The sequence below is a fragment of the Geotrypetes seraphini genome, chromosome 3, assembly GCF_902459505.1.
Source record: "Geotrypetes seraphini chromosome 3, aGeoSer1.1, whole genome shotgun sequence".
Taxonomy (NCBI): domain Eukaryota; kingdom Metazoa; phylum Chordata; class Amphibia; order Gymnophiona; family Dermophiidae; genus Geotrypetes; species Geotrypetes seraphini.
Window position 1 is genome coordinate 116,868,443 of NC_047086.1, and position 17,136 is coordinate 116,885,578.

The 17,136-nt window shown below is 41.5% G+C and overlaps 1 protein-coding gene across 1 annotated transcript in view; it reads right to left on the minus strand.

Annotated features, from left to right (window-relative positions):
- Nucleotides 1–683: 683 nt before the first annotated feature.
- Nucleotides 684–17,136, minus strand: part of LOC117356547 (cytochrome P450 2K6-like) — a 53,307-nt gene continuing 36,854 nt past the window's right edge. Inside the window, exons 7-9 of the mRNA XM_033935896.1 lie at nucleotides 15,125–15,309; nucleotides 8,138–8,279; nucleotides 684–2,773 (exon numbers count right to left, since the gene is read on the minus strand). Of these exons, the coding sequence (XP_033791787.1) occupies nucleotides 2,592–2,773; nucleotides 8,138–8,279; nucleotides 15,125–15,309 (509 nt within the window). The 3' untranslated portion in view covers nucleotides 684–2,591. The remainder of the gene's footprint in view (nucleotides 2,774–8,137; nucleotides 8,280–15,124; nucleotides 15,310–17,136) is intronic.

Consider the following 17,136-nt stretch of genomic DNA (forward strand, 5'->3'; position numbering starts at 1 on the left):
TGCAGTGGTGCCTCGGCACTCTGAGGTTGTGGGTTCAAACCCACGCTGCTCTTTGTGATCCTAGACAAGTTACTTAATCCTCCCATTGCCCCAGGTACATTTGATAGATTGTGAGTCCACTGGGATAGAGAGGTAAAAATGCTTGAGTACCTGAATAAATTCATGTAAACCATTCTGAGCTTCCCTGGGAGAATGGTATAGAAAACTGAATAAATAAAAATTAAATAAAAAATAAAAGTACAGCATAGCCTTTGTCTGCTTAGAGAGTCCTGGACTGTGGCAGCACACTATATATCCAGAATATGCATCCCTTGCTGAAACAATTAGTTAAGATTCAAAGAATTAAAAAATTTTTTGAGTGAATACTCATAGGCACTGTATTAAGAAAAGGAAGTCAATAGATGCTGGCATTGTAAGGTAGAAATTGGGACATTAGATCATTTAATCTATTTTTGTCCCTGTATAAATGCCTTTTGGAAAACAATTTGGCCCCAAATTAATATATTATTAGAAAATCATGTTGGACTTACATATGACACAATTTTATTTGGAACAGCAATGAGAACACAGAGTCCAATATCAGCAAACAATAATAAACTTTTATTGATATTAACAGGGGTCGCCATACAACAAATTACTCAAAACTGGAAAGATCATACAAAATTAAATTTCACTTTTTGGTGGAATTCTATTTGCCATATATATAAGATGGAAAAAGCAATAGCGTTACAACATGGTTATATTAAAAAATTTAATAAAATCTGGGGACCATTGGCTCTTTTTTCTAAAGATCAGATATCATAGCACAAGGATAGATCATATAATAGGGGTTAGGGTGGGTACAATATTATAATAACAGATGATTTATAATTTATTGCAAAAGGGGTCTTTATATATGTTTGTATTAAAATATATATTGATGGATATTCAAGTGTATATTGAAAATTATATGTATTATATATTTATCACTTGATGTAAGAAATTTAAAATGAATAAAGAACTTTAAAAAAAAAAAAAAAAGAAAAGGAAGTCAAGTTTATGTTTAAATCATTTTTATTGAGCAAACAACAAAGCAACAAAGAAGCAGACACAAATAGTAGAACAGATTCAAAGGAACAAACAAAGTAAACAAGGTAAGTGCATACTGTATGCTCAAAATTTTCAATAGAATCCAAACATCAAATCCACCCACCCAACCAACCCACATCCCAAGTCCGGGGATGGGGGGGGGGGAAGGGGTTGAAGTCAAGTTTATAAGAACTGTTTGCACATTTTTCAGCCTCTGCTGTTAATCTTTCCATACATAAGAGCGTGTGCATCTGGTTTCGCCACTGAAGGGTTGGAGGTGATGAAGATATCAACTGTAGCAGAATATAATGCTTTGCAATTAAGCAGGGTAGGCCAGATATCTGTGTACCCTCCATTATATCATTACAAAGAACAGTGTGGTGAGTCCTCCCAATGTTGAGAATAAATCATATTCAAGTGAGAACACAAGGTTTGTCAAAAGATAAAATAGTGGACATTCCCAAGCACAGTGATTAAAACTTGTTTCTCAGTCAAAAATAAAGAAAAGGGCAAAAAACTCATCCTAAGTAAAATGTTGAGTGACTAAAAGCAATATGCCAACTATCAGTGAATAGTCACTCTATATACCTTAACTGCAGAAATTGTTGACAAATCTTCTTTTACTGTTATTGAAACTTATGCTCAGAGACACGAAGGCGAATATGCCGCCTCACCACCCAATCATGCATTGTTCAATACAGTGTCAGAATGATAGCAATAGTCACTATTGAATTTGTAATAGCCGAACAGGCTGTAAGCTTATCATCTTGTGCAAATCACTTAAAGTGATAACACTTAGCTTCAGAATTCACTAGTTCTGATGTGCCACGTTTCGGTACTGCTTCAGGGAACCGATGTTACTCTGCTACACCCCTCAAACTTTGGGTAATGCAGTCTCATGTAACATCAAAAATTGCCTTATGACCATTAAGTAGTACTTCCTCCTGAAATTCCATGTGATAACTGCAGGGGACATCCTGGGCATGTCCCCTAAATTACCATGCAGCCTTTTCACTTACTGCATATTAATTTTTGCTGTTAAGCATGCTAAGTGCAAAACCGTAACATACTTTGATAATAGACCCATTTTATTTTTAAAGTTTGTAATCTTTATAATTGCTGAACCATATTCAAAAAGGCATTTACTCTTCTGGCTTGGCTTGTTTATGCTTATTTAAAAATTTGATATACCGATCTACCCGAAGTTCTTTCATCTCCAGTGTTTGTCCACTGCATTAAATCCCCAGAATGGATGAGGATATAAATTCTGATAAATTGGAAATTATAGACAGTTATGCAGATAAACATAACATGAATTTTCAAAGAAAAATAGAGGATCACCAATAAACCTCACATCAAAGGACTAAACATTTAATCATATCTTTAAAAATCTTGCTAGCACAATTGCTGCACTGTCTCGTGCATAGAAGCAGAAGGTATTCCAAAGAAAATACTATGCGATTGGCATCTGATATTATTTCAGTATAAACCACCTAAATATCTATATATGTAAATATGGCTGTTCAGGAACGTGGTAGGGCACAGGCTAGATATGGCATTGGAGCGACTGCAACACCAAATAAAGGGGTAAGGTCCAAGTGGGTTACACCGGGAGCAGGACGAAAAGTGAACCTTTGCAGAAGACTGGTAAAGTAAAGGAAAAGCTCCATTTTGGCAAGTGTCTCACCAGCACAGATTCTCCGACCTGCAATACAAAGCAAAACTGATTTCATACTTTTATAATTTGGACTTTAAATTGATGTCATGCGCCAGCTCACCAGAAAACAAGTCTTTACATCAAGCATAGCTACATTCAACAAAGAAAACTAATATCCCAATATATCCCTTAAATTCCATGATGAGAGAGCCCAAATTAAAAAACCCTGAAACCTAAATGGAAAAAAGAAAATTAGAATGTGAGGCAGTGAAGAATCTTATCTGTTTGGTATTCAGCTGGTAGCTGTAAGCATTTTTCAAATGCTGACTACCCTGGGCATAATAAACCTGGCTCTTCAATGCGGGCCGTATCCAAGGCCAGGCCGGGATACACTGAACACCAAATCTTAGGCTGGCCTCAGCCAAAATTCAGCCATGTAAGACATTTAGGTAATACCTACTGCAGATTGATTGGGAACCGCATAAGGGAAGCAAGTGCCCTTACCACCTACAAGTCAGTCCCCTTCCTTCACCCATGATCCTAATCACCCCTCACACCTATCCCCAGACAGAAAGACCCTGAATACTGTGAGCCTTGCTGCTACAGGTTGCAGTGGCCATTTTTGGGCAGATTCTGTAAAGGAAATCTAATTTTAGGCGTCCACAATGTGGACATCCACCAACTTAGGCGTCCAAATAAGGTGGATAATAAGCCCAATTAACGACTTTAACAAGCAATAATTGGAAGTTAGAGGTCCAAAAGTTGGACACGATTCACAAAATAGGTGTCCACAATTTCATGGACACTCATCGGAAAAAGCTGCGCCTAATGGGATAGGCATGGGTGTGGCTTCGAAATAGACATCCATTTACAGAATCTCATGTCACTCAGCATCCTAATGCATCTATCTAACGCCTAAAATGTAGCCATTGCAAAAGCAGGTCTACATTTGAGCGTGAGTTGGGTGCTAGGTAGGCATGAGTTAGGTGGACACAACATAGGCATCACTTAGGCATGCTGGAGGCGTCAGCATATAGCTGAACGGGGCTTTATTTTTTTGGGTATAGAGGACTCCTGTTTGATATTAAGGTTAAAAGAACATGTGTATATATCAAACAGGAGTCCTCTATACCCCGTTCAGCTATATGCAATATATATATATATATATTTCATATTAAACCTTCTAATTTTTTGGGGAGGGGTAAAGAGGTCTCTGATAATAATAGAAAAAGATGTTTAACAATGCATTACTCAAGCAAAGCACATGAAATATATATAGCATACTAACCTCATTCCCAAAAGGCTAAGAAAATATGAAGAGAATCCCTACTCACAACGGCTGTGGTTCAGAACAAGTGGACATGTCTGATGCACAAAATTGACATCATAGTGACATCATCAATATGCACCTAGATGGCAGATTGTCATTAAAAAATAATCGGAAGCCCTGCCTAAACAAAAACTCTGAGCGTCGTGAGCAGCGTGAAGCATTCAGCGTGGCTCCCTGCTCTAATAACCGCTATTGCCGTATAGTAAAAGGGAAGTTAGCATTCAATATATATATTTTTTTTTTTTTCATGTGCTTTGATTGAGGAACACAGAGACCAAAAGAGTTTTTGTGTAGAAAACAGCAGACGAACTGGACAAATATTGAAGGTACATGTTTGATATTTATCCTAGAGAAATGACTAATTGTGAATCAAGAGAATATAAGCTTGGCTTTGGAAATGACGTGGTTTAATGGCTGAGTGTGTGGCGCGATGGTTAGAGCTAAAGCCTTAGCACCCTGAGGTTGTTGGTTCAAATCCCTTACTGCTTCTTGTTACCCTAGTCAATCTGAAAAGAAGATAAATATAATATAGAAGCCAAATTTAAATACCACATAGGATATAAATGGTGCATAAATAATTAAGAGATAAATAAAATATAATAGTTGTGCCAGCATTTTACTGCATATAATTTTAATGTAAAAAACAGCATAAAATCGCCATTCTAATGACATCATAATGCTAACACACGATAACGTTATAGACGTTACTAGGACATCTGTGAAACACCTAAAAGACGATTCTGCAAAGGACATCTAACAATATAGATGCACTTAGATTCGCTCAGCACCACTGAGCACAATTCTCAATAGTGCATCTATGCATTATAGAATCACGCTCAGCATTGTGCTCCTGGATGTCTAAACGTCTAGCTTTTAGACGTCCTTTACAGAATCTGGCCCTTTGAGACCAAAGCTGAGACACACAGGAATAACCAAGAAAGGCCTAGAGGGTGGACTAAGGGGGTGGGAAGGATAGGGATGAAAAGCAACAGGAACCCTGATATCATTTACTGAAAATTAATCGAACACTAGCCAATATTCATACTGGTATATTGTTAGCTCAGCAACTAAACTAAAGATAAACCCTTTTGCTGCCCTTACTTTTGCCACTTAATTAACTGGTTATCAGTCTGAATATCGCTGCTAATCGGTTAAGTACCAGCTCCACCCAGGCTCTGCCTGAGTGACACCCATGGACCACCATTGATTCATTTGTGTTGGAAGGCTTGATTTTCTGTTTGTGTGCATTTTAGCACAATTATTCTATTACAAGAGCACATTTGGACTTGCTTACTGAAGTGGTTCTTTTATTTATGCATTCAAGATCATTCAAGCTATATTGAAGGGAGCCATATGTTTTTGTATGTTGCTCATTTCCGAAGATCACTTATACATGCACATGCTCTTTGATGAGAGACTCCTGATGCAGGCCTGCTGGCAGAAACCCGGGTTTGTTGAGTCTGAAGTTCTTCAATAAAGCTATTACTTCATCCAGACGTGCTATTGTCCTTTCTCTCCTCTTGAGTGACAGTCAAAAACAAGCCTTTCAATACAAATAAATGCCATTCATTTATGTTGGAAGGCTTGATTTTCCATTTGTGTTCATTTTAGCGCATTTATCCTATTAAAAGATTGTGGTTCTTTCAAGATCATTCAAGCCATATTGAAGGGAGCCATATGTTTTTGTATATTGCTCATTTCAGAAGATCATTTATATATGCATAGAAGTCAACTTTTTTAAATGATTGGGGGTGCTCAAAATCTTTGCCCCAGACCCCACTCAAGTTCTGCCCCAGACCCCACTCAAGCTCCACCCCAGATCGCGCCCCCACAATAAAATCCAGAATCGCTTGCAAAATTGTATGCATGCCATCTAATCACCTCCAAACTTGCTAGGAATCTGTTCAATTACAAACCATTTGAGATCCTCAAAATTGTGGTTGTTCTTCAAACAGTGAGGCACTATGGGGGCAGAGGCATTAGCCAAATGTCTACTTTTATGTTCTGTCAGTCTCATTTTTACCTGGCAAGAAGTCCGTCCTACAAATAATATGTTGCAAGGACAGATGATGACATATAGCACCCACTGGAATTTTCTAGAGGCCCTCAAATGGTTTGTAATTGAACAGATCCCTGCCAAGTTTGGAGGAAATTAGATGGCATGTATACAATTGCTTGAGCATTTTTGAATTTTTGAATTGGATTCTGTTAAACCCAGGGTTTGAATGATTTTATAGAGTGGAATTCCATTATTTAGTCTTCTTCCTTTTCTTCTTTCTGGAATTCTTTTAATGATTTTCTTTTTTAGTTTTTATTGAGCCTGTGTCTAGGCTCCTTATTGTTTGTCCCTTATGTATTTTTTTGACATGCTGGTTTTCAGTAGTATTGAGCCATCCTCGTCACTCTTTAATATTTATGATAAATATATGAATACAAGAACACAATAGCAAGTGGGAGTTATCTCTGGTACATAAACTGATTTCATATGCGTAGCACAACGGGATATCAGATATGACCTACGAGTAGTAGCACTCTTCGGTTTGTGTTTATGTCATTTCCTCATTCATCCCTGCGTAATGCATTTTTTTATGTTTTATATATAATGCTATTTTTTGGTGATTTTCTTATTCTTTTATATATATTTCCTCATTCATCCCTGCGTAATGCATTTTTTTTACGCAGGGATGAATGAGGAAATGACATAAACACAAACCGAAGAGTGCTACTACTCGTAGGTCATATCTGATATCCCGTTGCGCTACGCATATGAAATCAGTTTATGTACCAGAGATAACTCCCACTTGCTATTGTGGTTTTCAGTAGTAGACACTTGGAGGCTTTTTATTTCAGTGTACACATGCTACTATTTTCCTATTTCGGAGGAAATCTTGTCTGCAGTGATTACTTTTAAAACTGACTCAAGGTGAATGTCTGTAATTGTGGATCTGATAGGAAACTTATTTCCTTTCATAAGTGTAAATAACTGCTCTCACCAATAAGTACTTCCAAACATAGAAATAATTTCATATGCAAATTTTTTAATATTTTTAAACCTGGCTGGCAAATATTTGTAAAATTCAAGCAAGCCAACTTCACTGTATCAGAATCGCACTGGATCTCAATTAGGGGTCCTTTAATTAAGTGTGCTAACCGATTTAGACATCCATTATACTCCTATGGGCATATTAGCATTCAATGTGCACTAATCTTTAGTGCGCATTAAATTGTTTAGCGTTTTAATAAAAGGACCCCTTCATTTGCATATGATTAGGTACTGATTCTATATTTATTGAGAAAATCAAAGAAAACAAAGAAAACTTGTCTTCCAAAGATTTAAAATCTGCAAATCTTGTTTCAAACTCAGTTCTAAGGCTTAAAATTTTTTCTGCATATTTTTGATAAGATGCAATTTCACCTAATCTTGATTTGTTTATTTTGTATGTCGGAAAAGCGTTAAATCTTCATTTTTCAACTGCTTTTCCCAAAGAACTAGCTTATATTGGAATGCTTTAACTTGATCACACACGTTTGTAATGATCTGATCTTTTCCTTGCAGTTTTAAATTTAAATCATTTAAGTGTTTTGTTATATCAACCATGAAGGAAAAAAATATATACACTGCTGAAACCTAAGCGGTTCACGTAATATGTACATAATCTGAATCACAATAAAGAAATAAATAACATTCACCTACCTAAAAAAAAAAAAATCTTCAAATAAATATAAAATACAAAAGATTTCATTAAAAAGCTTCTGTAAATAAAGTTTTTTTTAACATTCTCTTAAATTTTTTAATATCGGAAAGTACTCTAAGCGGTCCTATCAAATTATTCCCAAAATGTACTCCTGCCTATAACATTTTAAATAGTCCAGATAAGGAAATATCTATAGAGGACATAATCGTTGGCCAAAAATGATTGCATGTGTATACATAAACAGATATCTACTGATATTCTGGTTATTTACAAATGTTTTTGGTGCCTTCTTATAGAAGTTTGCCACTAAATGGCCATAGTGTGCATGTTACACTTTAGTGTATAAGCCCAGAATATGGAAATGGCAAATACAAAAGGTCAGATTACCTGCTGAAAATGGCATGAATGCATCCTTCTTTACAAAATTTCCAGCCGAATCAAGAAAATGTTGAGGATTGAACTGTTCAGGTTTTTCAAACTGAGTCTGGTCTTTCAGGACTGAAGTCAATAATGGGACAATATAGGTTCCCTAAAACAATATTCACAATTAAATATGCAAAGTTAAACATAAATAATGTAATGTCTTGTTGCACAAGGCTGTAAACTAAAGTTTACATATGGGAAGAAGGAGCTATCCATTGTTGGGTTAAGAGATGTATCTTTAAAAACAGAAAGATACACCAATAGAAGAAGACAGTCCTTTACATGAAAAACATTATGGGGTAATTCTACATAGGTAGAAATTAGGTTCCCAGCTATAGGTGCATAAAAAGGATATAATGGTAGTGAGCGCCAAACAAGGGTAACCACACTTAAGCCCTGTTCTTTAACCTGGGTACTTAAGTGTTCTTGCATGTAACTGCAAGGAGGGTATTCCCATGGCAGTGGCAAGGGCCGGTCCTGGACCTTCCCACTCTTTTACTGCACACTTTCTGCAGCATTTAGGCACACCCATTTACAGCAGCCATAGACATGATATAAGTGGTTGTGTCTAAAGCTGGGTACCTAAATGCCAACTTACACTAGGACCAGCAAGATGGACGCTGTTAAATTTCCTGCCCCGGTGGTGTTCGCGGAAATCTTCTGTTCCTCCCAGCCTCGGGCGATCAAGACAGGCTGCTGACGTCGGGCATTCCCTCTGTGAGTCTCGCCTATGCGGAAACAGGAAGTTGAAACAAAATAGGCGGGACTCAGAGAGGGAATGCCCGACGTCGGCAGCCTGTCTTGATCGCTGCCTCTGCCAAGTCGCCGAAGAGGGTCCCGGGGTAGGTGCAGGTAGAAGGGAGATGGTCAGCATGCGCGGGTGTGTCAGCGTGTGGATTGGGGCCATCAGCAGCGTCTGTGCTGAGAGTCTGCCCACATGCAGGATACGGCGGGTAGGGGCCTCCGGTTCATCTTGGGCGGCAGGGCCTGCGGTGCAAAGCTGTTTTTGCCAGCTTGGGGGGGGGGGTCACGAATGTGCAGGGCACAGCAGGAGTAAGATCATGGGGAGCCTTCAACAGTGGCTGTCTCCTTTCCTAGCAGCTCTGTACTTACCAGGGCAGTGATTCACTTTGGCAACTTCCCCTTTCCTCAGGCTGCAACGGACCCAAGGCTCCCTAAGGAAATCACTGCTGCAGGCAAGTACTGAGAGCTGCTGGAAGGAGAGGAAGCTACTGTTGGAGGCTGGGAAGCTGCTGGATAAAGGGAGAGCTGCTACTGCACCTGGAATGAGGTAGAAAGAGAGATGCTGCTGGGAGGGGAAGAGGGAAAGGGATGGGAAGAGAGCTACTGTTGGATAGGGGGAAGGAGGAAAGGGAGAAGGAAAAAAGGAAGGAAACAGCTGGCAGGGAGATTAGAGAAGGGAAAGGGGAGAGACAGGAATGAGAAAGTAGAGAGAGATTGATGCTGGAAAGGGGGTCAGCAGAGAAATGAGAGAGGGATAAAGATGCTAGATCTGGTGTAGGAGAGATAAAAATGAAGAAAGCAGTGAAGCTGGAATGAATGATGTAAAAAGGAGAGGAGACACAGGCTGGATGGAAAGTGGAGAGGGGCATAGAAAGAAGTCAGATACATATGGAAGGGGGAGAGGCCAGACAGTGGATGGAAAGGGCAGACGCTGGAAGGAAGAGTGGAAAGAAGATGAAAGCAGAGACCACAAAAGGTAGAAAAAATCATTTTATTTCTATTTTGTCATTACAATATATCAGATTTGAAATATATATCCTGCTAGAGACATAACTGGGGACTGCAAAGCCCAACACTATTCCTATCATGTGTGACTGCAGTATTCTGTTAGCATGATATTTCTGTGTAGCATTCTGTAATAATTTGGCTTGTTCTGTTTTCTTGATAGTAGAGGGGATATATGTGAAGGGGAGGGAAGACAGGGGTTTTGTTGGTCCTTGCTCTGAATATTTATATTTATAAAATGACAATTGTACAGAATAATGTTTTTTTATACTTTAATAAAATACGTTCAATATAAAATCATAACTGAGGCTTGTGCAGATGGGATCAGATTGTTTGTGGGGACCGAGCTTGCGGAGACGGGGTGAAAATGTGTTTTTTAAATTTCGGTCTTAGTAGTTTGCCGGTCCACAAAATAATTCTTTTATTTCTGCCGGTCCACGGGTGTAAAAAGGTTGAAGAACACTGCTATAACCAATTAGGTGTAGTAATGTGCCATTATAAAATACTAACTGAGGACCGGATTCTGCAACAAATCTCGCGAGGCTGTTGCATGAAGTTTTGACAACCATGTTGAAAACTTTTCGGCAGCAGTGGCTATATTGGTAGCAGGGGCAGGAAATAATAGGGTTCTTTCCTGTCCCTGAAGAAGCCATTAGACCACCAGATCTATTAAGGTAGGGCACAGAGAGAGATTCATACTTCAGGGGAGGGTCAGGGTCTTACTATGGGGGGGGCTATATGGTAGAGCAGGAATGGAGGGATGGAACAACATGGAGGCAGGGATGGAAAGAGGGAAGTATAGATGGCAGAGAAGGGAGAGAGGGATGGATGGCAGAGCAGGGATGAAGGGAGGGAGGGGGAATGAGTGAGTGAGGGAGGGAGGGCAGAGCAGGGATGCCAGCCTGATTGCCAGTCAGTCAAATCAGAGCATGGAGGGGGAGAGGTGTCAGAGCATGGAGGGGGAGAGGAGAGAGATTCCAGGGATGAGGGAAGGGAGGGGGACAGATGACAGTGGTGGAGGGGGGGAAGGACATAGAGAGAAAGTAAAGAAGAGATTGATGCTAGAGTAAGAACATAAAATAATTTTAATACACTTTTAACTAACTTTCGGAGACCAAAACTCCCTTCCTCAGGTCAGGTCAGGACAGGATACCATAACAGCAGTATACTGTACTGACCTGATCTGAGGAAGGAGGTCTTGACCTCTGAAAGTTTATTGAAAAATATAATTAGTACAATAAAATGGCATTACCTTGTTTTCCAATTTTTGTTTTATTTCTATTTGTTAATTTGTAAAGTGGTGATTATTTGTCAGCTTTTCTACATTTAAATCTGCTATCTTTATATTTTGCACAGTATTAGGGAACATGTATCATTGTTTCTATTTCTGTGTTGTTGCATTGTATGAAGAGCTTGACTTCTTGGTGGTTCAGTTTAATTTTTGTCTACATATTTCTGTTTTTTAGTTTCTAGATACTTATTCCAGGCGTCCTATACAGAATTGCATCTGTCCTCATGGACAGACGCCTAAGCATGTCTAACATCACGATTCTCTAATTGACATCTATGTCACAGATGCTGATTAGAGAATTGGGTTGCCACTGAGCTGATCGCAGCAAGGGAATCTCCCTGCCGTGATAAGTTTATTGGCAGGGAACCCGTCCCCCATGAGAAGACTACTGGCAGGAGGGATGCCCAGTCCCTCCTGCCAAAAACCCCCGAAACCGTCCCCCCATTCCTGAATGTCCGTGGCAGGAAGAGTGCCCAATTCCTCCTGCCACCATCACAAAACATCCCCTCCTTCCAGAACCCCCCAAGACATCAAGCCCTCCCTACCCCAATGCAACCCCGACAAGAGGGATGCCCTGTATCTTATTGACTTAGCTGACTGGAGGGATGTTTATTCCTTCCAGCCTGCAGGCCCACCTCTACATAATGACAGGCCTTCCCCTTCCCGGTGCATTATGGGATAAACCGGGGAGGGTCCTAAGGTCCTGATTGGCCTAGTTGCTTAAGGTACCTACCCTGCTGGGAGATGTCACGGGGGAGGGGTTTCCGCCAGGAGTGACTGAGCATCCCTTCTGGGCATGGGGGAGTTTCCAGCAAGAAGGACTGAGCATCCCTCCTGCTAGGGGATATCTCGGGGAAGATGGGGGGTTTCCAGCAGGAGGGACAAGGCATCCCTCCTGCCGGGTGATGTCTTGGGATGGTGGTGGTAGGAGGAATTAGGCACTCCTCCTGCTGTGGACATTCGGGGGTGGAGGACTGGGCATTCCTCCTTCCAGTAGTCTTTGCGGGGAGGGGAGGGGGGCATGGGTTCCCTGCCAGGGTGATTCCCTGCTGCAATCAGATCAGCTGAAGCGTCTATCTGAAATGTAGATCAGCATTTTGCTGGCCTACTTTTCAGGTGCCTATCGCGGACCTAGGGAGACACCTAGGGATGCCTAAGCTCACCTAAGGCCACTTTCAGGAGAACCCACGTCCATGTCTAGCTTTAGGCGAGCTTAAGTAGCCCTACGCGCCTCCCCAGGCTCGTGAAAATGCCTACAAAGTAGACAACCCTCCTCAGGGCTTTTTTTTTTTTTTTAAATAAAAAAAAACATGTGTCCAGATTGGCAGGCTAGATAGCACTAGGACCTCTACCTCTACCTACAATCAGGATGCTGTTTATAGAATTTGCCCCTTACTGCCTAGTTAATAGGTAGCGGTAAGGGCTCACATGCTAAGGGCCATGTGCCAATTTGGAAATTAGCATGTTGCCATTAATTCAGAAAATGGAAAATGTGACCATTATACACTGCTCTAAAATTTACCTTAGCGGGAGGAAACCCTCATGCTAATACAGCAGGGGTGCCCATACTTTTTGGGCTTACGAGCTACTTTAAAAATGACCAAGTCAAAATGATCTACCAACAATAAAATTTTAAAAAAACACAACGCACACTGTACGCATAGAATTGTTAATTATCATTCCTATTCCAGGGTTTTTTCAAAGAGGTCAAAGCAGATGACTCTATGCACTGTCACCTCAGTAACAACCATACAAAAATAGACAAATACCCACCCCCCTCCCTTTTTACTAAACCACGATAGCAGTTTTTAGCGCAGGGAGCTGCGCTGAATGCCCAGCGCTGCTCTCGACGCTCATAGGCTCCTTGCGCTGAAAACCTCTATTGCGGTTTAGTAAAAGGGGACCATATTGTAAAATATAGAGAGCAGATATAAATTCAGACACATTTTGATCACTAAATTTAAAATAAAATCATTTTTCCTACCTTGTCTGGTGATTTCATGAGTCTCTGGTTGCACTTTCTTCTTCTGACTGTGCATCCAATCTTTCTTCCCTTCTTTTAGCCTGTATGCTTCCTCTCCTCCTGACCTCATTCCCCCCCCAACGTTTTCTTCTTCTCTTTCTTTCTCTCTTCATGTCCCCTTTCTTTTTTTCTGTTTCTCTTCTTTCCTTCTGTCTCCCTGCCTGCCCTCTTTCTCCCTCCCTGCCCTCCCCCAAGCCACTGCTACTGCCGCTGCCATCGGATAACAGGCCCCCAAAGCCGCCCGCCTCCGGCCAAGCTCTCCTTGCTTCGGGCCCACCAGCATTCCTCTCCCCAACGTCAATTTTGCTGTCGGAGAGGAAGTTCCGCTGGCCAGAACTTCCTCTCCGACGGCAGAATTGACGTCGGGGAGAGGAAGGCTGATCGGCCCAAGATCGACCTATTGGGAGAAATGCTGCCGGGTCCTGCCTTTGAGGAAACAAGAAAGTAGGCAGGACCTGGCAGCAAGAAGAGCAAATCGCAAGCTTCACTGATCTGTCTCCCGCTTTAACCCGCGAATGGGGCTCTAACATGTGCGTGCCGGCTTCCCTTCTCTCCCCCCCGGACATAACTTCCGGTTTCAGAGGGAAGAGAAGGGAAGCCGGTATAAGCACACATTAGCCCCCGGAGCATAAATTCTCCAAGCCATTTTTTTTTTTTTTAAATGTTGAGCAGCAGAGGCAGCAGCAGAATTCAGGAGCAGGCCAGTCAGGAGGGGAAAAAAGAGAAGGGAACCCGCTCTGTGATCGACTGGGGTCGCCTGAGCGAGCGACCTGTCGATCGCGATCGACGTGTTGGGCACCCCTGGTGTAAAATATAGACAGCAGATATAAATTCAGACACATTTTGATCACTAAATTTAAAATAAAATCATTTTTCCTATCTTTGTTGTCTGGTGATTTCATGAGTCTCTGGTTGCACTTTCTTCTTCTGACTGTGCATCTAATCTTTCTTCCCTTCTTTCAGCCTGTATGCTTCCTCTCCTCCAGACCTCATTCCCTTCCCCAACTTTTTCTTCCTCTCTTCCTGCCTCCCTTTCTTTTTTTTCTCTCTTCATGCCCCCTTTCTTTTTTTCTTCTTTCCTTCTGTCTCCCTGCCTGCTCTCTTTCTTTCTTTCTCCCTGCCCTCCCTCAAGCCACTGCCGCTGCCATCGGGGAACAGGCCCCTCCCTATGCTGCTGCCGCCGCCATCCAATAACAGACCCCAAAACCGCTACCGCCACCGCCCCAAGCTCTCCCTGCTTCCGTGCGTCGGTCCGACCAGCATTCCTCTCCCCGACATCAATTCTGCCATCGGAGAGGAAGTTCCGGCCCAGCCAGGCAGTGATTGGCTGGCCAGAACTTCCTTTTTGACGGCAGAATTGACTTCGGGGAGAGGAAGGCTGATCGGCCCGGTAGATTGCCAAGACAAAGTGAGTCTATCACAGAGCCTGGGATGGGCTCCGCGATAGACTCACTTTGCCTTGGCGATCTACCGGTCGATCGCGATCGACCTATTGGGCACCCTTGTAATACAGTAATATCACAGTTAATGCTGCTTAGTAAAAGGATCTTTATATGAATAATCTGATAGATCCTAGCTATTTCCAATCTATTATGATTTGCTAAAACTATCTTGAAATTTCCTATCCAAGTACTAAAAAGAAAGTTTATAAATTTGTTCTTTCAGAAACATTTCAATACCAGGCAGCTAAATGCTGGAACTTGCTATCTACATTTCAGAAAAATTTCTATTTAGAAAATATGTAGGTTTTAAAATCAATTACAGCTCTAACATCACTGACCATCAAGAGAAAAGGTAGGATTACATGAAAGTAGTAAGTTCCCAATTCTCAAAATATAAGAAACTGTTAACCTCATAAAAAAGAACAAATCAAAATGTTTAAACTTACTTTTGGTAGAAAATATCCTTTAAAATTGACATCTTTGGTAGTTTCATGAGGTATATTCATTGGCACAATATCAGCAAACCTTTGAATTTCATGGATGACTGCATCAGTGTATGGCATGTGTCTTCGATGATCAATTTGAGGTTTGGATGACCCCATCACTCTTTCTATTTCCTTTTGGACTTTTTCTATTAATTCATAAACCCAAGGAATAAGTACGAAGATCAAAATGACATGTACATCTGCTTGAAAAGTTGCATTTTCGGTTATACAATGGGGATTTTACTTTCCCCTAAAAAATAAATCTGAAAAGATATTTGACAGTTTGAACCCTAGCAGTAGTATTGTGAGACTGTTTTTGAAGGGGTTACATTGGCTGCCTATAAATGAATTTAAGGTTCTGTGTTTTATTTTTAAAGTATTGTTTGGTAAGTGTCCATCTTACATGATGTAATTGCAAATTTGGTTTTTCATCTAAATAGAAAATTCATCTAAATGGAGTGGAGGAGTGACGTTGTAATTAGAGCATCTGCTTCACCACACTGACGTTGCGAGTTCAGTTTCCACTGCAGCTCCTTGTAATTTGGGGCAAGTCACTTAACACCTCGTTACCCCAGGTACAAAATAAGTCCCTATCTAAAATTTGTAAACCACTTTGATTGTGTAAACCACACAGAAAAAAGCAGTATACAAATCCCTACCCCTTTACCTTTATTAATAAAACAAGTTTGAACTTCCATCTGTTTCTATTACTAGACTTGTTTCTACTCAAAATAATTATTTAGTTCTGCTTTTCTAGTTATGTGGAATTCTTTGCCAATAGACTTGAGATGCAAACAGAATTATTTCAGATGTAGGAAATTACATTACATTAGAGATTTCTATTCTGTCATTGCCTTGCGGTTCAAGGCAGATGACAAAAGAATTACAAAAAAAACAAACGTATTCCGAGAGGAAGATGTCTGGTAATTTCTAGAGGAGATAAAGAGTAGATGAGGTTGTTTTGGGGAATCGGGAAGGTATTGGGAAGTGGGAAGGAGCTAGTAATATTAAGTCGTTTACAGGAATTTCTTGAAAAGTAGCGTCTTTTCTTCTTTTCTGAATATTTTGTAGTCTGGGGTGATAAGTAGTAGATTGGAGATTTGGTTGTCGAGTTTTGCTGCTTGTATGGCTAGGAGGCCATCATATAGTTTTTTTCCATTTGACTTCTTTGATTAGAGGGTGCATGAATGGAGTATGGGTTTTCCTGTGTCTAGTTGATGTAGTTTGGATGAGGCGGTTGTTCAGGTAGGTTGGGCTGTCGCCGTTTATTGTTTTAAATAGTAGACTTTAAAACCACGGGCATGCACTGTAGGGAACGGCAGCAGAGAGCAGGAGAATTCGGTGAACAGGCAAGAGAGATCGGGGCAGAGGAGGGCAGGCAAGAGAGATTGGGGCCTGAGAGGTGGGGGGGGGGGGGTGTCGGGCAGGGCCAGTGTGTCAGGCCTGTGGGTGGGGCTAGTGCAGGCTCTCCTGCCTGCCCTGCTCTGCCCTGATCTCTCTTGCTTGCTTGCTGAACTTTTCTGCCGCCGTTGCAGCGCAAGCCCGTGATTTTAAAGCGGGCCTACACTGCGGAAACGGAGGAGCCTGAGACGCCTCAGCCAATCAGTGCCTTAGGCCCCTCCTCGTGCATCAGATGATGCGCCGGGGCGGGGCAAAAGGCTGGTATTGGGTGGTGGCCAGAGGAGCAGGAGCGGGAGAACTTTCTTCCTGCTCCCGAGGATTGGCCTAGGAGCAGGAGGGCACCCCTCCTGCTTCTGAAGATGGAGGGAGCCTTGTCCCAAGGAGCAGATGGGACAGTGCACCCCTCCTGCTCCCATTTTAAAGGTACAGGGAGGGAGGTGGGTGCAGACAGGCCGGCCCGACCAGGGGTGGGCCGGATGGGATGGGTCGGGGGTGGGAGGTCTAGGAGCTGGAGGGACTGAGCATCCCTCCTGTTCCCAACTTTTTGGTGCCGGGGTGTGTGGGCTGTGCCG